General features: G+C 43.5%; 1 protein-coding gene across 3 annotated transcripts in view; it reads right to left on the reverse strand.

The window, feature by feature from the left end:
* Nucleotides 1–22,620, reverse strand: part of SRGAP2 (SLIT-ROBO Rho GTPase activating protein 2) — a 114,066-nt gene that overhangs the window by 57,042 nt on the left and 34,404 nt on the right. For all 3 annotated transcript variants that reach the window (XM_036398295.2, XM_036398294.2, XM_036398296.2), the window contains exons 3-5: nt 21,439–21,631; nt 11,663–11,825; nt 834–896 (exon numbers count right to left, since the gene is read on the reverse strand). In XM_036398295.2, the coding sequence (XP_036254188.1) occupies nt 834–896; nt 11,663–11,825; nt 21,439–21,631 (419 nt within the window). The remainder of the gene's footprint in view (nt 1–833; nt 897–11,662; nt 11,826–21,438; nt 21,632–22,620) is intronic.

Consider the following 22,620-nt stretch of genomic DNA (forward strand, 5'->3'; position numbering starts at 1 on the left):
ATAGAAAACCGTTTCTGGAGTGCTGATTTGCCTGAATATTTGGCTTTGAGGCTCTAATTGCAATAAATTGTAATGAAACAATTCCCTCTATACATTTTACTGACATAAGAAATTTCAGGGAAGCCCCTGAAACTCTGTAAATCTGAATTTTTTACCCCAAATTTCACCACAGGGTCAATGTGCCACAGCCTGAGAAAGAACCCTGAGTCACTTTTCGGAAGGAGGAAGGCCAGAAAATAAATCTCAGTGTCGTGACCCAACAAATCACTAAGGAAGGACAAAATAAAGGGCATTTTTGAGCCACTGAACACTGAGTTCTGCTTTTAAGGAAGAGAACTTGCTCAGCAACAGCAAAATTTTCATCAAGCAAGAGGTTTTTCCATTGAACATTGTGAGGAGAAGAAAAATCCCCACACAGCACATGAGAATTTGGGGAAACATCCTCCTTCCTCTTCCTCTTCCTCCTCTTTGGGGTCTCCATTGGATTTAGTGAGAAATAAAAAGCAAAGATGGGAAAATCTCCCTCTAAAAGGAGCTGTTCTGCTGAGAGCTGAGGGGCAAATAAGCTCACACCACACAAACCCCAAGATTTTGGGCATATTTGGAAATAATTCTCCTGTCTCTGGCTCTTTTTTTAAAGCGTTGCTGCAGCAAAGTGTGTGAAGGTGAGATCTGGGGGGAGACAACACTCAGAGAGCTGAAAAAACATGAAAAAAGAGGGGGAAAAATGGGATTTATGGAGCTTTAGAGCAGGGATTGCAGCATTTCTCAGGCAGAAGTCAAACACTTCTCCCTGCTGCCTGAGGAGATGCCAAGAAATGAGTTTGATTTACCGTGTAGAGTTCATTCAAAACCTTCATCAGGTCCTCCTGGAGCTGCAGTCCCACTTCCTTGCTCTGCAACAGAACAGAGAAATGAAAGTTAACAGAGGAAGAGGCTGCAGAGGAAGTGAGCAAGGGGCAGCCACAAATAATGGAGGCTCAATTAAGCAGCACTGGTAAATCCAATCAGTGGCCGTGTTGCAGCAGGGGTGTTAATAAAGTGGAATTTCAGATGGGCACTGTCAGGGGGAAAAAAAAGAAAAAAGGAAAGGAAAAAAAAGGGGGAAAAAAGGGGAAAAGAAGAGGAAAAGAAGAGGGGAAAAGAAGAGGGGAAAAAAGGGGGGAAAAGGAAAGAAAAAAGAAAAATGAAAGGGAAAAAAAGGAAAAAGGGGAAAAAAGAGGAAAAAGGGAAAGAAAAAAGGAAAAAAGGAAGAAAAGGGGAAAAAAAGAGGAAAAAGGGGGAAATGAAAAAAAAAGTAAAAAAAATTAAAAAGGAAAAAAGAAAAAAAAAGAAAAAGAAAAAAAAAGGGGAAAAAAAGATAAAAAAAAAGCTCAATGGAACACTGAGGGAAATTTCCAGAGAATGTGAAATTTTCAATTTTTAAGCCTGAAAATACAGAATTTTCCCATTTTCACGAGATCAAGGAAGACTGTGGATGTAGGACAGCTTGGTGTGGAAGCAGAAGGAAAGCAGGATATGGAAACCACAACATAACAGGAATAACTTAATTCAGTTTATAGATTTTATTCATTCCCTGCCCACTAAGGCAGCATTTGTGTGCTCCAAGTCTCATGTTACAAGTGTTTAATATCTACTGGGGCAAGCAAATTTGATAAATTCAAGATTATTTCTGCCAACAACATTCAGGAAAAGAAAGAGATAAAGAGGCAGTGCAGCCAAACCCATGGTTAAACCAACATTTCTGCCCAGGAAGTCAAGATAGTGCTAAGCCATGAGGAAAAAACCCAACAACACGCTGATAAATTGAAAAGCCAGAAGAGAAAGATTATGGGATTTAAATTGAAATTATTCTTTGCTCCATACTGTCCAATTCAGCAGTGCTTGGAGTTTCTCAGATTAAAAAAATGCTTTATTAGAGATCTTTTTTTTTTTTATTATTATTTTGGGGTGTTGTGGTTCAGACCAGCCTGGAATTGCTCTGCTGGCCGCACAATGGGATTCCCAGGTATCCAGTGCCCAACCATGTGGATTTTCCACATGTTCCAATCCCATATTCCTCAGCCTGCTGCCCATCAGACACAAACACTGACAAAAGGAAAGGTTTTCCTGGGGAATCCCTAATTTAGAGAGACTTTCTTGATTCCAAACAGGGTTTTGTCCCCATAAATATCCTCAATTAAGTGGATATGGCAGGGAAAGGTCCCTGCTCCAGCAGCCCAGGGAATCTCCCAGCTAAAATCAGGGCAGAAAATGGGTTTTAAACCCAGCAGGGCAGGCAGATGCTGAGCTGCTACCTGGCCTGTCCTGAGGCCCCTCTGCCACAGAATAAATCTGCTTTTCTACCCATTACCATTTGCCAGTCACTTCACAATACCCATACATAAAAATCTAAAAGATTTTTAGATCAAACTAAAAAGAATCAGTTTGTTCAGACACTGCTCTAATTTAGAGAAAAGCACAGAGCTGGTGATTCCTAACCTCCAGGAGAGTTTGAGGAACTCAAACCCACGGGATTTCACCTCTGGAAGCAGCAGGAGCTGGGATCTGGGGTGTTCTGGCTGCCTGTCCTGGACTGCCAAGGGAATTGTATTTTATTACAGATATATTATTTATCTGTATGGCAGCTGTCTCCTGTTCAGTGGGCATTTTCCTCGTCTCTTCCACAATGACTCCTCCTTTCCAGAGGGATAATAATATTGTATTATAATAATGATAATTATCTGCTGATATTATAATAATAATAATCTGCTGATAACAGCTATGGAATGTCCCTGCATGGCTGATAAGAGCTACAGCATCCCATTGGGAGATGGGAGCCCAGGGGGAGGAGCCAAGCATTCCTACCTGGATATAATCTGGAGATTCTGGAACACCAGCACAGCTTCTGCACTGGATTGCCCAGAGGAACAGCAGCTGCCTCTGCCCCTGGATCTTCAGAGGCAGAGACTGCACCTTTCTCCAGGATCCCTGCTCCAGCAGAACCAGCCCTGGCACTGCAGGAGGGCTGAGCCACAATTCCAATGGTTCTGCTGCCAACAGCCTGACCCACAGGGTGTCAGGCTGGGTTCTGACTCTGGCACTGTTGGTTTGGTTCACTTCATTGTTTATTTTATCCTTTTTTCTTCCCTAGTAAAGAACCATTATTTTGCTCCCATATTTTTTGCCTGAAAGCTCCTTAATTTCAAATTGATAACAATTTGGAGGGAAGGAGTTTACATTTTCCATTTCAGGGGAGGCTCCTGCCCTCCTTAGCAGGCACCTGCCTTTCCAAACCAAGAGAGTGCCTTTTCCTCCCCATGGAGGTGATTAATGGGAGGGACTGCCTGCAGTGCCCTGAGCACTGATCTTTTCACACACAAAGACTTTCCACACACACTCCCAGTGCTGCTGCAACTGCCTGGCCTGGCCCCATCATCTGCCTCTCACCTCTGCTCTTTCCAGCCCATTTTGCTCATTTCTTGCACTGAAAAATTGCTCATTTGCTGCACAAATGGCTGAAGCATCAATTATAGGACAGATTAAAATGAATGTTTTAATGCAGGTTGGGGTTGAAGGGGTAAAGATGATGCCAAACTGTCAAAACACAAAACTCTCTGTGCTTCCAAATGGAAGCTGCTGGATTGCTGGGCTGGAAAAATCCTTTCCATTAGGATGAAGGTAAAACAGATCACAGGGGACATCAGAACAAGAGCTGTGCAATGAGCACTGCTAATGTAAAACTGTTCCCTGCACTGATTCCACCAAAAAAAAAATGTCTAGGTGAAATAAAAGCTGAGCTGGCTGACCCTGATAAATGAAAATACATTGGAGGAAGCAGAAGGGTTTGCTTGGGAAAGTCAGAGGAAAATGGATTGGATGTCAGGAAAAAGTTGTTGCTTGAGTGCAGTGGAGGGAGGTGGAGGTGATGCACAAAGGGAATTTCCCTGAATTCCCAAAGAATTCCAAGTGCAGATTAAAGGCTGCTGATCCCACTGCCATCCAGGCACGAGAGATTCCAGCATCATGCCAGAAAATACCACAGAATTATGAATAAAATCCATGCCAAGGAAAGACAACAAAGCCCTGGCAGTTGTCAATGTCTCAGTGTCAATTACTATTGCAGCAGCCAATTCTGTATTGTTCTGTATTTTCTCTATTATTCTGTGTGTTTTGCAAAGGAAGAACAATTCATTTTGTAAACAAGGCAATAAATAAAAGATATTCTGATCAGCTTTACTGTGATCTGCTCCTGGTTGTACCTGCAACCAAGTCTATCTCCCTTAACCTGAGGAAGGGCTTGTGCGACAAAATCTTAATTAATTGGCTCCACTAATGAGCTGGGTGTGTGTGTGGGGTGGGGGTGTGCCCATAAACTGTCTGTCCTTCTTATCTGAGCAGGTTAAACCCTTCTCCTGTAGATCTGGGAGATGATCTGGCTGGAAGAGCATCCCTGGGACAGGCACAGGAGCTCCCTGCACACCTGAGCGGGGCAGGGAGAGGTCACAGAGAGACCTTCCACAGAACCACCAGGCTGGAATCACCTTCAGGATCATTAAATCCAACGCAGCCCCAACCCCTCAACTGAACCCTGGCCCCCAGTGCCACATCCAGGCTTTGTTAAACACCCCCAGGGATGGGGACTCCACCACCTCCCCAGGCAGAACATTCCAGAACTTTATTGTCAGATTATGCTCTTTTCTGACCCAGAGATGGGGCAACTCAGAGGCATCTTAAAAACTTTTATTCCATTTTCAGTCTCATGTGAAGGGTGAGACAACACAGGTGTTATAATTCACACCATCACAATCAGAAGTTAACTATTTCCTAATTACAACACATCACAAGTGTTTCTTGGCCTATCAGCTTTTGCCACACCATGCTGTAAATGCCTAATTCTCTACAAATTCATTTCCCACACTTTATCTCTCTTTCAGGAAAAAACTTTTCCCTGCTATCCAGCCTGAATTTCCCTTGGTGCAGCTCGAGGCTGTGTGCTCTGGTTGTGTCAGTGCCTGGAGACAGAGCCCAGCCCCAGCTGAGCACAGGCACCTTTCAGGAGCTGCAGAGTGATGGGGGCAGCCCTGAGTCTCCTTTGCTCCAGGTTGAGCACCCCCAGCTCCCTCAGGGCTTCCTCACAGGGTTTTTGTGTTCCAAACCCATCTCCAGCCTCATTGCTTGCTCTGGATGAGGAGGAGGACAAGGAGAACTTCCCTTCCCTACAAACCAGGGGGGTGATGAGCACAAATTCCCTTCCCTGCACACCAGGGAGGTGATGAACACACCTTCCCTTCCTTTCCTCTCAAACCAGGGGGGTGATGAGCACCCCTTCCCTTCATCTCAAACCACAGAGATAATTAGGACACCTTCCTTCCCTTCCCTGCAAACCATGGAGGTGATGAGCACACCTTCCCTTCCCTTCCCTTCCCTTCCCTTCCCTTCCCTTCCCTTCCCTTCCCTTCCCTTCCCTTCCCTTCCCTTCCCTTCCCTTCCCTTCCCTTCCCTTCCCTTCCCTTCCCTTCCCTTCCCTTCCCTTCCCTTCCCTTCCCTTTTCCCTCAAACCCTGGAGGTGTTGAACACCTTTTTCCTTCCCCTGCACACCAGGGAAGCACCATCAGCCCCCAGGGAAGCCCAGCAGGATGTGGCCAGGCAGGGGATGCAGGTTTTCCCCAGCTCAGGAGGCTGCTGTGAGCACACACACACACACTACTCCTTTGTTACTCCAGGGTGTATCTGCACCATGTGCAGGGCTGGAGGTTCTGCCACCCCTGGCTCAAACATAAATTCCCAGCACGGGGGGGGGCCCTGCCAGCTCCTCAACAGCCTCTTTGTTCCAGCCCTCCTCCCCTCCACCTCCCCTCTAATTTAATCAAGATGTTTTTGGGATCTACTGCGGGGCTGTTCCGCATTCCACCCAACATTAACGACTTCAGCTTCCAAATATTTGGGGGGATAATAAAGAGGAGAGCTCAGGAATGCTGTCAACATTCTCCAGCCCCAGCAAGGTCCTCCCAAGCCTGACAGAAAGATGGGATGGCTTCAAAATCAACATTTCCTGAGGTGCTTTCCCCATAAACCCAATGACAGCTCAAGCCACGGGAGGGTGAATGTGTAACACACCAAGATAAGACATTTTTATCTAATTTGCTGCCTCAAATTATGTCAGAGGGTGACAGCTGGAGCTGGAGCCCAAATCTGCTGATTCTGGAACTGCTCTGGAACAGTACCAGGTGTCTGCATCTTTTTAAAAGTAAGAATTAAATGTGCCTAGGTGGAGAACAAACATTAAATATTCCCATGTTGCTTGAAGTGAGGGTAAGGATGCCAGGAGGGGAGCAGGGACACAGCACAGAGGCACCAACTCTGCCCCTCAGTGAGGGTTTTACCCATGGCATTTGCACGTTTACAAATTTACACCGTGGTGGAAAAATATTTGTACAAATGTCCAGCTTTGTAACCATTAACTTGTGTCCTGTGGTGGCTTTTCCATGTGTGGGGTGCTTTAAGATTTGTCATTTTCTGCTACCAGAGCAGCAAGAGGCACAGTGCAGCTGTAAAGTAGGTCATGACAGACCCCTTCAGAGAATTAATAATTCCTTTTCCTTGATTACTGCAAGGCTTTTAACCAACTCATTGTGGATTTTTTATTTCACATCAAACACCCTGCAGTGTACCAGGAGATAAAACTGGGGGGGGGTTCCCACCATCAAAGGTTCTCAATAGGAGGAGAATTTCAAACCCTCAGATTGGTTTTCTTGATTCCAAACAGGGTTTTGTCCCCATAAATATCCTCAATTAAGTGGAAATGGCAGGGAAAGGTCCCTGCTCCAGCAGCCCAGGGAATCTCCCAGCTAAAATCAGGGCAGAAAATGGGTTTTAAACCCAGCAGGGCAGGCAGATGCTGAGCTGCTACCTGGCCTGTCCTGAGGCCCCTCTGGCACAGAATAAATCTGCTTTTCTACCCATTAACATTTGCCAGTCACTTCCCAATATCCATAGGTAAAAATCTGTCAAACTGAAAAGAATCAGTTTGTTCAGACACTGCTCAAAGTGAGGCTTCCACGGTCTGTTCTTTTAAAAAAAGGTAATTTTCTTTTTTTTTTTCTTTTTTCCTTCAATTTGAACAAGATTATCAGGCTGCTTCTAGGAAAATTTCAAAGAGACAACAGAGAAAGAGTGATTAAAGAGACCAAATTAAAGAGACTGCTGCTCAAAGGTCTGTACATGTATAAATAATCCCAAGGGATCCCACTCAAAAGATACATCTGGAGGCAAGAAAACCTGATAACCATGCAAGGAACAGGAAGAAAACCTGATAACCATGCAGAGAAATGAAGGGTCACATTAAATAGAGAGGGTGACAGGGGGATAGAGGGAAAAAAGGAAATCAAAGCAGGAATCTGCACAAATAGAAGAATATTTTGTGTGGGAAAAAAATACATATATAAATATAAAAACAGAGAGGGTCAGAGGGGGATGAAGGGAAAAGGAAATCAAAGCAGGAATCAGCTCAAATAGAAGAATATTTTGGGGGGGAAAACAGATATAAAACCCATATATAAATATAAAACCCATATATACACCATAAAAACCCATATATTAAAATAAAAAAATATATATATATAGATATAGAAATGCAGAAAGAAATAAATAAAGGGGCTGTGCTGAAGGAGGACAAGCAGGAGAAATCAAAGGGAGATGAAGGAATGAAAAGGAGCAGACATCAAAGCAGGATGATTTTCCAGGAGAGGGAGAGGTGACCAGAATAGCAACGCTGGTGGCACCAGGGCTGGGAACTGCAGCCCTGGACCAGAGCCAGCCCTAAATCATTAACTCTGCCCAAACAAGAAAACATCACCTCCTCCCCAAGGTGGAACTATTTGTCACTAGGACAATCCCCCCACCTCCAGAGTTTTATTTGCTGGAAATGTGGTTATTTCACCATTTATCTTCCCCAGAACTGCACTGACACCACCCCTGGGGGCAGAGAAATCCCAGATTGCCACTGACAGCACCAGGATTCATCTTCAGGACTGTCAGACCCTGAGCAGGAGCATCTCATACCAACACATAAAAGTGTGTCCTCAGGAGAAACCAAACCAAGGGCATGGAAAAGCACAGTGCTCCAAGAATTCCTGCAGCTCAGCTGAGAGCGCCCACACAGCTCAGACATGGCAAGGCTCTGATAGAGGAAAAGGGACCCAGGGAAGTAAACAAAGCTCAGAGTCAGGGACAAGGGGCAGACACACAATGTTCATCCAGCAGCACGCAGGGCTGGCTCTGGCAAAAGCACAGCTGCTCTTATCAGCATTGAGAGCTTTGAAGTGGCTGGCAGGTTCCCATGCATCCACCATTAATCCCTTCATCCCTGCCTTCATCCCCTTATCCATCCATCCATCCATGGATTCCATCCATCCATCCATCCATCCATCCATCCATCCATCCATCCATCCATCCATCCATCCATCCATCCATCCCTCCATCATCCATCCCTCCATCATCCATCCATCCATCATCCATCCATCCATCCATCCATCCATCCATCCATCCATCCATCCATCCATCCATCCATCCATCATCCATCCATCCATCCATCCATCCATCCATCCATGGATTCCATCCATCCATCCATCCATCCATCCATCCATCCATCCATCCATCCCTCCATCATCCATCCCTCCATCATCCATCCATCCATCCATCCATCCATCCATCCATCCATCCATCCATCCATCCATCATCATCCATCCATCCCTCATCCATCCATCCATCCATCCATCCATCCATCCATCCATCATCCATCCATCCATCCATCCATCCATCCATCCCTCCATCATCCATCCATCCCTCCATCCATCCCTCCATCCATCCATCATCCATCCATCATCCATCCATCCATCCATCCATCCATCCATCCATCCATCCATCATCCATCCATCATCCATCCATCATCCATCCATCATCCATCCATCCCTCATCCATCCATCCATCCATCCATCCATCCATCCATCCATCCATCCATCCATCCATCCATCCATCCATCCATCCCTCATCCATCCATCCATCATCCATCCATCCCTCATCCATCCATCCATCTATCCATCCATCATCCATCCATCCATCATCCATCCATCCCTCATCCATCCATCCATCCATCCATCCATCCATCCATCCATCCATCCATCCATCCATCCATCCATCTCTCCATCATCCATCCATCCATCCTTCCATCCCTCATCCATCCATCCATCATCCATCCATCCATCCATCCATCCATCCATCATCCATCCCTCCATCCATCGATCCCTCCATCCAGCCCTGGGGTGGGGTCTGTGACAGGACCTCCATCTCCTCATTCTGTCAGTTCCTGGAGAAAGAGCCCAGCCCCACCTGACTAAAATCACCTTTTTCATTCCCTTTCCCCTTTTCCTTTTCCTTTTCCTTTTCCCTTTCCTTTCCTTTCCTTTCCTTTCCTTTCCTTTCCTTTCCTTTCCTTTCCTTTCCTTTCCTTTCCTTTCCTTTCCTTTCCTTTCCTTTCCTTTCCTTTCCTTTCCTTTCCTTTCCTTTCCTTTCCTTTCCTTTCCTTTCCTTTCCTTTCCTTTCCTTTCCTTTCCTCCCAGCCCTTATCTCACCCATCCAGCCCTGATCACAGCTCCACTCTGTCCTTTGAAAAGCTCTCCACACCCTCAGAGATGCAGCAGCTCAAGAGCTCAGTGCCAAAAGGGACCTCAAGCACCTCCTTTTTCCCTGCTCGTCCTCCCCACCTCGCCTGCTCCATCCCAGCATGACACAAAACACTGATCTGAGAAAAACCAAGGAAAAAAAGAAATCCAAGGAAAGGATTTTCTGCCTCAGGATCTGCTTTCCCCTCAGCAGATGAGGATTTCTGTGTCACCATCCTCTGCATTTTCATGGCATTATTTGCAACCTGAATCATTAACTCTGTTAATGATTCAGTTAATCATCATTAATGATTTAGTTAATTCATTAACTTAAACAGTTCCCAAATTCAAGTTGGTAGATTCCCCCTTAACACCCACAGCAAAGCAGCCTGGCTTTGCCAGCAGCTTGTCCCTGTTTTTAATCCAGAAAAAGGTAAAAAAGGTGGGAAAAGTCCCTTTTTTTGCTTAAAGTTCAGAGATACTCTGCCATCCTCTGTGCTGCTTTGGGATATTTTACAAATGTGTCACTGAGGGGGGTTATAAATGGGTAAAATTCTTTAAATCCACAGCAAAACTGCTTTTCAATATTTTAATCACACACCTCATCTGTTTTCTAGCCTGCAGTACCAATTCAAGCTGCTTCTTGCAGCTCAGGAAGGGAAGAGACTCCAGTGAAAAAGCACAAACAGGTCCATGTCAGCCAAATTTCTCTATTTATCAGCTGCTACCAGATAACAGAGGATGCAATTTTTGGTTTCAACCACGCAGCACAAGTGGAGTTGTAATCAAACACCTGATCTGGCCTTCAGCCAAGCTGGTATTCCTGGCAAACAGCCAAAGAAGAAGTTGGGATTTAACAACAAGTGCCTTTTGTTTGCACAAATTAATGTGGAGTTTGCCCTTGGCCTGTGAGAAACAAACCAGAGATGGTATTTTGCTGTTAATTGGTTATTTATTTGTTTTTATCCTTGTCCTGCTGCCCAAAATAAAGAATAAACATGGGTTTGCCCTGCTTTATAAAGGGCTGAAGATAAAGCTGCCATTTCCAGCCAAACTGGGATAATATCAATTTCCAAGTGAGGCTTTGCCAAGGCATTTTCCAGGCCACCTTGCACCAGCACAGCCCTTGTTGAAATTCAACAGGGAGATTACTCCTCCTTTGGAGGGATTAGAGGAATTGGAGAGTAACTGCCATTCAATAATCCCATGTAAGTATCTAATCAACCATAATGTAATTACCAGAAAGTTTTAAAAGGTCAAAAAGGCCTCAGTGTGACATAACTTGAAAAGGAGAAGATTCTTCCTCTGCTCAGGCAATGACTTAGGAAAAAGAAGAAGTCTAAGAGAAACAGAATGTGAAAGTGGAATGTATTTTCATTTTTCACTAAAAACTCAAGAAACAGGCAAGTAATAGCTGGAGTATATATATATAAAATATAGAAATATATGAAATATAGAAATATATAAAAATATATTACTTATAAAATATATAAAACATACATTATCTCATATATATAAATATGTAAATATTAAATATATATACATTATAAAATATACATTATATATTATTAACATAGAAAATATATATTATTTACATAAAATATATATTTTCTATATAATATATATATTATTGATATAAAATAGATATAATTTATATAAAATATATATAGTTTATTTATATATAATATATAAATTATATATTATATATTATAGTATACATAAAATATATATTGTTCATTTATATATATAGAATATATATATAATATATTTTTTATATATCTCCACAAGTAATAGCTGGAGTAGTATTTTAGATATTTATTTAATATATATTTTTATTTATATATATAAAGATAATATATATATGTTATGTATAATATCTATTTTTATATCTATCTATAACTCCACAAGTAATAGGTAGAGTGGTATTTTTATAAATTAATTAATTAATGACTAAATAAATAAATAAAAGTATATATACAGAAGAACCAAAGTGAAGCTCTGTGCTGGAGCACTCAAGTTACCTTCTTGAAGAGGCGTCCTGAGTCCTCGCTGACCTGCACAAAGCGTGGGATGATGTTGTTGAGATAAATGTCACTGAGGGTGGTGTGGTCCCTGCTCTCCCTCTTCACCTGGTTGAGCAGCAGGTTCCAGCAGTTCACTGGTGACAGCACGTTCTGATCCTTCCTGCAAGGACACAGAACAGGAACAACTGGACAGGATTCCACCACAATCCTGGATCTGTAAATGAGGCTGTGGGGAGGGTGGGATGCTGAGGAGGATACAGAAAAGACACCCTCAGTTCCATTTCCCTGCATTCCCATGAGCTTTTGTCCCCAGCAAACACATCCTGCAAATGCCAGCTGCAGCGTGCCAAGTGCAGCCTTTAATTTTTCCCTTTGAATCCAGGATTTTGTGCATAAATCAGAGCCTGAGGCAGGGAGGGCGATGGCTCCAGTGTCTGACGGGAGGTTTCACAGCCCTGTCTCAAACATTTGGGTCTTAACCACAATAAAAAAGATTTCAAGCACCTAGTGTGCCAAACAGCATCTGCATAGGGAACAAAATGCTGTGCAAAACCCATCATGGGAAGGCTTTTCTATCTGTCCCACAGCTCCTAAAAGCTGCTTCATTTTCTCATCTTTGAACTTTCCCCACCTTCTTTCAGTTGGAACACCCCACAAATGAGCAGTGCAAAGGGCAGCAGGGGAGAGGAGAGGAACTTTGGTTTATTTGGGTCAGCATTTCATTTATTGGAAGGAATAATTTGTCTCTCAGGGCAGCATTTCACCCCAGCTGAAAACTGGGGGTGCTCCAGCAGCAGATCCAGGAGGAGAATTAATGACAGCATTTCCTTCTCTGCAGCTCTGGACACCTTTCATTCACAATAATATTTATCTAGAAAAGAGTAAAACCTCTGGTGCAAAGCCCTGATTATTGTCCAAGACTCTTATCAGATTTCTTTCCTCCTAAAAGCAATGCAGTTTAATTCCCATTGAAAAGGGAATATTCTGCACTTGAAAGGACAGCAATCTCTGCTGCAAGAAACATTGGGAAAATGGGAAAACTGACCCAGGGCAGACTTTCATTACCCTTCTTGTGACACCAGCAGTTGCATTTGTGCAATATGGATAATTTTAGATAAAGGGTTTCAAAACAGCTGATCTTGATTTAATAAAACATAAAAATAAAATTGGAAAGCTCAGAACTGACTGCAGCTTGTGATCTGGACTGCTTCACCCACTGACTCCATCCCTGCCCTCCAAAGCTGGCAGAGCTACAAGTAAAAAATTACCCAGTTACCATGAAGAGTTTGGGAATGAACATAACAACAAAAAATGCCCAGGCTCTCCACCAGCTGACCAAAACCCTGCCTCAAAACCCCTCAGAGCCCCATTAGCACCAGGAGTTCTGTATAGAGGAGTTTGACAGCTGGTTTGCAAGCAAAGCTGAGTTAATAGAAGGGATAAAAATTGATGGTTTTTAAGTGTATCCATAACAAAGAAAAAGACAAGGCCATCAGCATGGAAACAGATTAGAAAAGATACATTTGTAAGCTAAACTACATGCACAAGTAGATGTGTATACATGCCTTATTAAATTTCTGCAAAACTTTTGCCAATTATATTAACACTAATTGCTTTGCCCCAATAAATATAAATATATAAAATATATTAAAATATAATATAAATATATTGTATAAATATATAATATACAATTATAAATATATATAAATATAATATATAATTACAAATATAATATATGATATAAATATAATGTGTAGATCTGTAATATATAAGTATATTAATATAATATATTAATGTCTGGCTGCCCTGGGTGATTCCAGACCCTGGCAGGGGGCTCAGAGACCTTGGCACAGAGTCACAAACACCTGTGCCTTGGATTTTAACCCATGGAAACAATTCCCAACTTTGTGGGAAGAGTTACAAGCCACAAGAGTTTGAATAGAATGATAGTGAATTTGTCACTGGGTGGAAAAGTAGAATTTTGGGGTTTTAGAATGGGGGTTCAGGAGGCAAGATGGAGGAATCTGGGTGTGTCCTGTCTTTCTCCTTCTTCTTCTTGTCCTCCATCTTCTGCTGGGATGGTGACACTTCTGGATTGGTTTAGGGTAGAGACAGACTGTCTAACATAGGTGATAGCTATTGGAAAATTACTGTAAATAAAGTACAGGTAGTTTTTAGTATAAAAAAGCTAACACCACCCTGAGGGTGGTCAGTGTGCCTTGAACCAACCTGCCAGACAGCTCTGAGCAGGTCAGATAAAGATAAGGAAAAATAAACAACTTTGAGAAGGAGAGCCAAGGAATCCTGTCTTCCTCTTTGGTCTCAGGGCTGTGAAAAAGAGACTTTTTAACACCTCGGGGTCATCTTGACACCAGAGACCCCATCAGGAAAGGGAAGCAGGGGAGCTGCAGGAGTTAAGTGGGAGTTGCAGCCCAGCTGTCCCAGCCACAGCAGCCCTGGCTGCTCCAAACACAAATAGCAGGAATGCCAGGAGCCTGTGGAAAGGCTGGGAGGGAAGCACTGGTGCTGGCTGGCGCCAGATGGGTGCTGACACGCTCCCTGTGGTCACTCATCCTGCAGGAAAAGTCACCCCAAACCCCACAGCTCCCAGTGCACAGCTGGGGTTGTCACCTTCAGGATGCTCCAGCCACACACAGCCAGATTGTCATTTTAAATTCCTTTAATTTCTGGCTGTTGCTGCTGTTTAATAACCCCTTCAGTGCTTTGCTTTTGTACAGATCCAGCATTTCGGAGGCAAAACCTCTATTTGCTGTCAGCAAAAAGCTGATATTCAAGGCAGAAATGGAACAGAAAAGGAGATAGTTGCTTCAAACCTCCCAAGCATCCTTTAAAACTTCACACACATTAACTTTTAAAGCACCTCTGGAGCCGCAGGCTCCCCTGGGGTAGGACGTGGGCGCAGTTTTCCCAACAGGGAGCAGGAATTCTACAACTGCTCACAACAGAACCTCTTCATCCTCACCACAGCAGATGGCAGGGAGCAAACTGGGATTCCCATTAACCATTTCAACCCTCAAAGGAGCTGGCAAAGGCACTCTGCTCCCAGCTCCGTGTCACCCAGAGGAGAGATGGAAAAGGGAAGGGAAACATCACTGGGGGCTGGTGGAGTAACACATTCTGCATAGTGACAGAGTCCCCCTTCACCCTGGAGAGCTAAAACTGATGAGATCAACCCCAAAACTTTTAGGATGTGAATATGAACATTCCCACAGTGCTGGTGCCTTCACACTGACAACAACTTTTTGATTCAAGCCTCCCCCATGAGGAGGAGGAGGAGGAAGAAGAAGATGCCAAGACCCAGGTTTATTTCAAGCACTGCTTCTCCTGGTATAAAGATGGTGTGGTGATAGTGAGTGTGGAGAGTTTATTTGGGTTAGCCTGAATTCCAGCAGCTCACAGCCATGGGGGCTGGCTGGAGCAGGAAAAGGAAGCTGTGCACAGATTTTTAGGGAACCACAAACGATGAAGCTCTGTGGTTTCTCGGGTGTTATCTCCATCAGGTCCTGTGCAACTTCCACTTCAAAGGTTTCAGCTGGGTCTCAAAAAGATCATAAGGGAAGATTGAGTCTCAAGTATCTTAATTAAATTACTCATTCATACAAGGGACTTGCAGGCAATCCAAGATTGATCTGCTTCAAGGCAAGCAGGGCAGACAGGCAGATGCCAGAGACACTGAGTTGGGCATTGCAAGGAAATAGGAGAGAAGTCATCTTACAAAACAGACTCAAATAAAAAAATAACCAATAACAAAATAAATGATACATTAAAAAAAATAACCTAGAGCCACACCCACAAACCAGGAATAGGAACCCTGTGTTTCCATAAGGAGCACAAGGTCAAGGAATGAATTAGATATGAATTAGATGAGAATGAAAATATTACTGAAGAGAAAGGTCCTGTCCAGCCTGGCCTTGGGCACTGCCAGGGATGCAGGGGCAGCCACAGCTGTGCCAGGGCCTGCCCACCCTCACAGGGAGGAATTCCTTCCCAATATCTCACCTAAATTCCCCTCTCATTTGAACCACTCACTCCTCTCCTGTCCTGATGAAGGGTCCAAGGGATGTCCCACTGCCCATGGCAACAGGAAACTCCCTGACCATCCTTGCTGCGAGTGAGGTGTTTAAAATAACACCTGAAGTCTCCTGTCCCACCTCCTGATCTCCCCAAAATCCTCAGATTTTTCCCTGGATGTCTCCTACAGGCTGGTGCGTCCCAGGACAGCCAAGTCTGAAACCCCCAGAGCTGGAGCCAGGCCAAGTGTGAGGGCAGAGATTTCACTGCTCCTCTAAATACTCCTGCAACCCTCTCTGAATTCTGTCCTCTGCAGTGTGGTCACAATCACAGCAGTGTGGTGTGAGACTGGCATCACTGAGATGATGAAAAACAGCACAAAAATCCTCCCTGAGGTTTTCCATCCGTTTCTGCTGGTCATGAATCCCTGGCTCTCTGCAGTCACACAGGTCACTGAATCAATGAATGTTTAATGCTTACAAAAAGCTTTCAAATGGGGTTACTTGACAGGCTCAGAATAAAATGTGCAGGACTCTGTTGCAGCAAAAAGAACCACAAAAAATAACGTTTATTATTATTAATAATAATGATAATGTAAGTGAGCCCACGTGGCCCAAATGTTTTTGTTAATTCCTCCCTCACAACCTGTATCATCCCTGCTTTACAGAAATCATTTTACTTCTAGGAAAATTAAAGCTGAATTTCTCTGCAAGCTGCTCATTCAACCTCACATTTGATTTTCCCTGACACAGCTCAATGTTAAGTGCAAATTTTGAGAATTACAAGCATGGACATCCATGCTGCTCCCTGCCCTTCTCTTCCAAAAGATTCCAGTTATGAACATCTGTTGTTTACAAGTGCTCAGCCTGAGGGTTGCCAGACTTATTCTTCATCTTCTACTTCAAGGCAAAGGCTGCCAGAAAGGCATCTGAATTTCATGCTGGGATATCCTGGACATTCAGCTCTCCAGCTGACAATTGCTACTCAGGATCCTGCTTCCAAAGATTATCTTGATTTAAAATGTGGCCTTAAAATAGCATTGTAGCATTGTCTTTTCTTTTTTTTTTTTTTTTTTTTTCCATTTTCTCCCTCAAAAGCAATCACTCAAGATTGGCCACGGTTTTCATATTGTTGACTGATGATCTGAATAGGCAAATGCCTCCAGGCCAAAAATGACATGAAATAAGAGAACTGAAGGCTGGGGTTGGAGGTCCCAGGGTCTGAGTGCAGAGGGACAGAGCCTTTTTGGGGGGCTGGAAGTCACCCCCAGACCCAAGAGCCACCTGTGAGATGGATGCTCTGATTTACACCTCAGCTACCAAACCTGGGACAAACAAGCTCCTGTAGCAGCCACAGTTACAAGATTTGGGCATCCTTTTGCACATTCCAGCTCTTACATGCCATTGCCCATTAACAACACACAACCCACCAGGAATTACTGACATCAATGAGCACCCAGAGGCAGGGAATGGCTTCTGTGTCCAACACAAACTTGGGCAATGTTTGGCTCTGGAATTCAGAGCAGTGCTGGTGTCTACACTCATTCTAATAACTCTTTTCCATTCCTGTCCTTGCAATCAAATCTACAGCAGGGGGAAAAAAATAAATAAAATAATATTAAAAAATAAAATAAAATGAAATAAAATGAAATAAAATAAAATAAAATAAAATAAAATAAAATAAAATAATTAAATAAAAATAAACAAAAATTAAAATAAAATAAAATAAAATATAAAAGATAAAATAAAATATAAAATAAAATAAAAAATAAACTAAAATTAAAATATAAAATAAAATAAAATATAAAATAAAATAAATAAAATTTAAAAAATAAAAAAATTAAAATAAAATAAAATAAAAAAATTAAAAGTAAAAATAAAAATAAAATAAAAAGTAAAAAAAAAAAAATAAAAAAAAAAAAAAAAAAAATAAAATAAAATAAAATAAAATAAAATAAAATAAAATAAAATAAAATAAAATAAAATAAAATAATAAAATAAACCTCCCTGGGCTTTGGGAAGCCCCACAGCAGCCTGCACCTCTGCTCTCCCCCTGAAGCCTGTGCTCTTCCCAGCATGGAGGAACCCACACATTCCAACTCCAGGGCTCAGCCCAAAGCCTCCTGCCCTGGGGAGCATTCCCTTGCAGGAACACAGTGGGAGCAAGTGGGCAATCCCACAAGAGCTGCAGAGCAGGAAAATGCAAATTACAGGGTGGCTGCCTGACAGATTTCCATGTCAGGAGATCTAAAAAGGGGATGTGCCACGGGGAGCAGGCAGGCAATGATACGGTACCTTCTGCCATAATTACCACTTCTGGGGAGAGCAGGTTATTATGGGGTATTTATAGGGTCAGGGCCAGGCAATTACAGAGCAGGCTCCTCTCCCAGACTGTAATCCTGAGGAGCAGGGAGCTGATGGCTGGTTTTGATCCCATGGGGGCTCCCAATGGGATTCCAGCTCCAGCATCTCCACAGGAGATGCCAGCCAGGACAGTCCCTGTGATTCAGGCGGGGCAGCGCTGGGGACAGGTGGTTACAAAGGGCATTGCTCCCTAAGGATCCCTGTGGCATTCTGGCACTCTCCTGAGTGGCACAGCCAGCACACAAGTGGTGCATGGCCAGCCTGACCTGTGCCACTCCTACCAACACTGCCCACACACCCAGCAGCCTCAGACACTGTGTTATTTTTCACTCATTCCAACTCTTGACCAAATTAATTTGTGTATTTATGACTCAGACCTTGCAGGGATACCATATTCCAAGAGCAAGGCATTTTTCTGGCAATCTGCTGCTGAAGTAGGAGAACTCATGAGTCCAAGCAACACCAGCCCTCTCCCTGTAAATCCTGCAGGATTCTGCTCAACTCTGGTCAAAACTTCCACATCATAAATTCATTCTAAATCCCCAAGCAGAAGTTCTATGCAACTTTCTCAAGCTGAATACGAAAGTGTTTCTGATGGGTTATTTAATATCATGTAATATAGAGAAAATCACCTCAATTTTCACCAGAAATAACAACAAAATCAACTGAAAACATCCATCATAAGCAGAGGAAAATTGTAATCTAGACATCATCTCTTTAGTGCCATCTTAAAGGCACCTGCAGGATGTGCAGTGTTTATAGTTGTAACAACACTTTCACTCTAAAAGAAAAAGAAAAAAAGAAAGGGGAAAGGGGAAAGGGGAAAGGGGAAAGGGGAAAGGGGAAAGGGGAAAGGGGAAAGGGGAAAGGGGAAAGGGGAAAGGGGAAAGGGGAAAGGGGAAAGGGGAAAGGGGAAAGGGGAAAGGGGAAAGGGGAAAGGGGAGGGGAGGGGAGGGGAGGGGAGGGAAGGGAAGGGAAGGGAAGGGAAGGGAAGGGAAGGGAAGGGAAGGGAAGGGAAGGGAAGGGAAGGGAAGGGAAGGGAAGGGAAGGGAAGGGAAGGGAAGGGAAGGGAAGGGAAGGGAAGGGAAGGGAAGGGAAGGGAAGGGAAGGGAAGGGAAGGGAAGGGAAGGGAAGGGAAGGGAAGGGAAGGGAAGGGAAGGGAAGGGAAGGGAAGGGAAGGGAAGGGAAGGAAGGAAAGGAAAGGAAAGGAAAGGAAAGGAAAGGAAAGGAAAGGAAAGGAAAGGAAAGGAAAGGAAAGGAAAGGAAAGGAAAGGAAAGGAAAGGAAAGGAAAGGAAAGGAAAGGAAAGGAAAGGAAAGGAAAGGAAAGGAAAGGAAAGGAAAGGAAAGGAAAGGAAAGGAAAGGAAAGGAAAGGAAAGGAAAGGAAAGGAAAGGAAAGGAAAGGAAAGGAAAGGAAAGGAAAGGAAAGGAAAGGAAAGGAAAGGAAAGGAAAGGAAAGGAAAGGAAAGGAAAGGAAAGGAAAGGAAAGGAAAGGAAAGGAAAGGAAAGGAAAGGAAAGGAAAGGAAAGATCTTTCAGACTCTGACAGGTCCATGGATGTGCAGAACAACTCTTCCCCACGCAGCTCTGCTCTGGAGCCAGGCTTTCCTGAGCACACAGCACAACGTGTGCTCTAAATGACAACCCAAGTGAATGACATCAAAGCTGTGCAGGCAGGAAACTAAAATGGTGCTTCCTTAATGGCTTCCACAGAGAGAGCTGCTGCTGGAAACGGGAAGCTGCTGTGTCCCCACATCCCTCCAAACACAGCAACAGCACAGCACAAACACAGGGAGAACGTCCCGACCCAAACAATGCGCAAAGTGACGCCGCACTCGGGGTGGGAGCGGGCCCAGATGGATCCTCTCAGATCTCAGAAATGATTCAGATCCCAAGGCTGCTGCTGCTCCTTGTTTTCCTCAGCTGCTGCCCTGACAACACAGCCCAACAAGGCTGAGCACTGCCCACATGGGGAGCACGGGCTGGGCTCACCCCCACAGCCCCTCCTGCAGCCCCTGCCCCTGGGAAAAGCAGAATCAAGAGGATTTGAACCCATAAAACCAGGTTCCATCTGCATCAGTGTGAAAAATGCATGTATTTTATGATTGGCTTTTCACAAATATTCAAATGAATATTATATGTGTTGTGTTAGAAAGTGATGCTGTATTAATTCTCTTAAGTAGTGTGTTAAATATAGTTTTAGGTTATAACATAATGTTAAAATAGAAACTGTGCTGTGTAGGATACTTCTTTTAAAGAAAGGATTCACAGTGAGACAGCAGCCACAGGACACCTAAATCTTTCAGAGAAAGAGAATTTATTGCCCTCTTATCAGAAGAAATGAACTTCTTCCTGCCTTGAAGGTGCTGTTAGGATTCAGAGGAAGAAGCTGACACTGACCAGACAGAATCCTGTGTTTGAAGGGAATTTATGCATCATGTATGAAGTGTATGAATATGCAACAGGCTGTTGCTTTTAAGGGTTAATCCTTTGGTAATGGGTGTCCTTTTTCAGGCTCGTGCTGCCCAGAAAAAGGAACCCGGACTGTTCATAACTCTTCGTCTCTATTGTCTCATATTGTCCTAATTCAGATTGTCCAAATTATTATTACTCTAATTGTATCACTATTTTCATAACCATTTTATTACTATTAAACTTTTAAAATTTTAAAAACAAGTGACTGGCGTTTTTCACAATCAGTCACCCCAGCTCAGAGAAGTGGGGAAGAACCAACATCCAGCAACACAGCCAGACCCAGCTGAAAATGATGTTTCAAGCAGCAGAGTCAAGAGATTGTCAGTAAGGACATGTTCAGGTTTTAATTGAGTCCCCCAGCTCGGTATCCAGGGATTCCCCCATCCACAGTGGCACAGCTCTCTCTGGAAGTGCTACTGGCCTTATTTCCCTGCTGTTTGAAGTGATAGTAGCAGAGCTGCAACACAACTCCCACACAGAGCGTGTGTGGGATCCCAAAAACGGAGAACTGACAGCAGGGAACAGATTGGGAACAGCTTCCCTTCAGAAAACCAAAGCCACTGACACTGAAGGAAATCCTGTCCATCAAATCTGGCACACAGCTTTGCCCACCTTTCCCAAGAAAATGACTCCTTTTTTGCACATTCCAGTTCTTACATCCCATTCCCTATTAATAACACACAACCTACCAGGAATTACTGACATCAATGAGCACCCAGAAGCAGGGAATGGCTTCTGTGTCCAACACAAACTTGGGCAATATTTGGCTCTGGAATTCAGAGCAGTGCTGGTGCCTACATTCACTCTTAACAACTCGCTTTTCCATGCCTGTCCTTGCAATCAAATCTACAGCAGGGAACAAAAAAAAAAAAAAAAAAAGCAGAAACAAAAGGGAAATACTCTACTTGAATTGCTGGTCTTTGGTGCTCCTAGTTTTAGCCAGGAATCTCTCAGCCAACTTCTCCAAATTCCTGGAGTAATCCATCTCAATCTCTGCCTTCTTGCGGAAGAAATCCTGCAAGTCCTGCAGTAACTGGACCCGAAGCTCACACTGCTGGTCAAGGCATTTCAGCTGCTCTACCAACTGGGCACGGATCTCTGCAACAAATAAAAGCACTGCAGATTAAACACAGTCCATCACACCATCACAATTCTCCAGCAAAACATCATTAAAAAGTGTGATCCTTCACTGGTGTCAGCCAGGCTCCCTTGTGGTGATTATCTACAGGCAGAAAATGACTGGGGGTGCAATTGCAAGGAAATCCATCCCAAACCCTGCAGGCTGGTGCACAGCAAAGCTTTGTTGTTGAAAAGTGCATCAGTTACAAGTGTCAAGTGCATTTTTGGCATTGGGAACGAGTGGTCACTGCCTAAAAATGTACTGAATCTCAGTCTGGAAAAAGGACTGAATGCTGCAATCCCCCACGTCAGCTCAGCAAACCACTTCAGGGAATTTCTATCAAATTCCTCTGCAAACTACTCCTGATGCAGAAACAAGACATTGCACATTCTGGGGCACTCCCCAAAGGCACCAAATTCAGATTATTCAGTTTGTTCCTGAGTCTCCAGCTGTGCAGCTCATTATAAACCAAGCCATGAAAGAGATGAAGAAACCCCTCTGGAGAGCCAACACTAGAGCACTTCCCATTAGGGAATCATCTCCAGGAAGGCTCCTTTTCCTTTTAAAATATCTGCAAGTAACATATTTCCATCTAAGAACCCCATAAAGCACAAAGATATAGGTGTTAATACCACAATTAATTATTAATGCACATTCATAATAATCACGGCATAATGATTATGAATGTCTCTATGTTAACACAGTATTTTATAAACTTTTTTCAAGCATTTTACAAACGAAAAAGCTTCTCCCATTAGCCACGTGTTCTCCTTATCCCACTAATCCTGCATTTGAGGGACAGAATAGTAAAATGACTCACTCACAGTCAAACAGGGCAAGAAAACACAGCAGAAGTGTGTCAGTCGCAGCCTAAAAATGCAGAAATATTCAGTGATGCAGCCAGCAGAGGCTATTTGGCTTTTACACAGGCAATAAACTCAACATGAAATCAATAAAATATGCCCTT

The sequence above is a fragment of the Molothrus ater genome, chromosome 25 (genome assembly GCF_012460135.2).
Source record: "Molothrus ater isolate BHLD 08-10-18 breed brown headed cowbird chromosome 25, BPBGC_Mater_1.1, whole genome shotgun sequence".
Lineage (NCBI taxonomy): Eukaryota > Metazoa > Chordata > Aves > Passeriformes > Icteridae > Molothrus > Molothrus ater.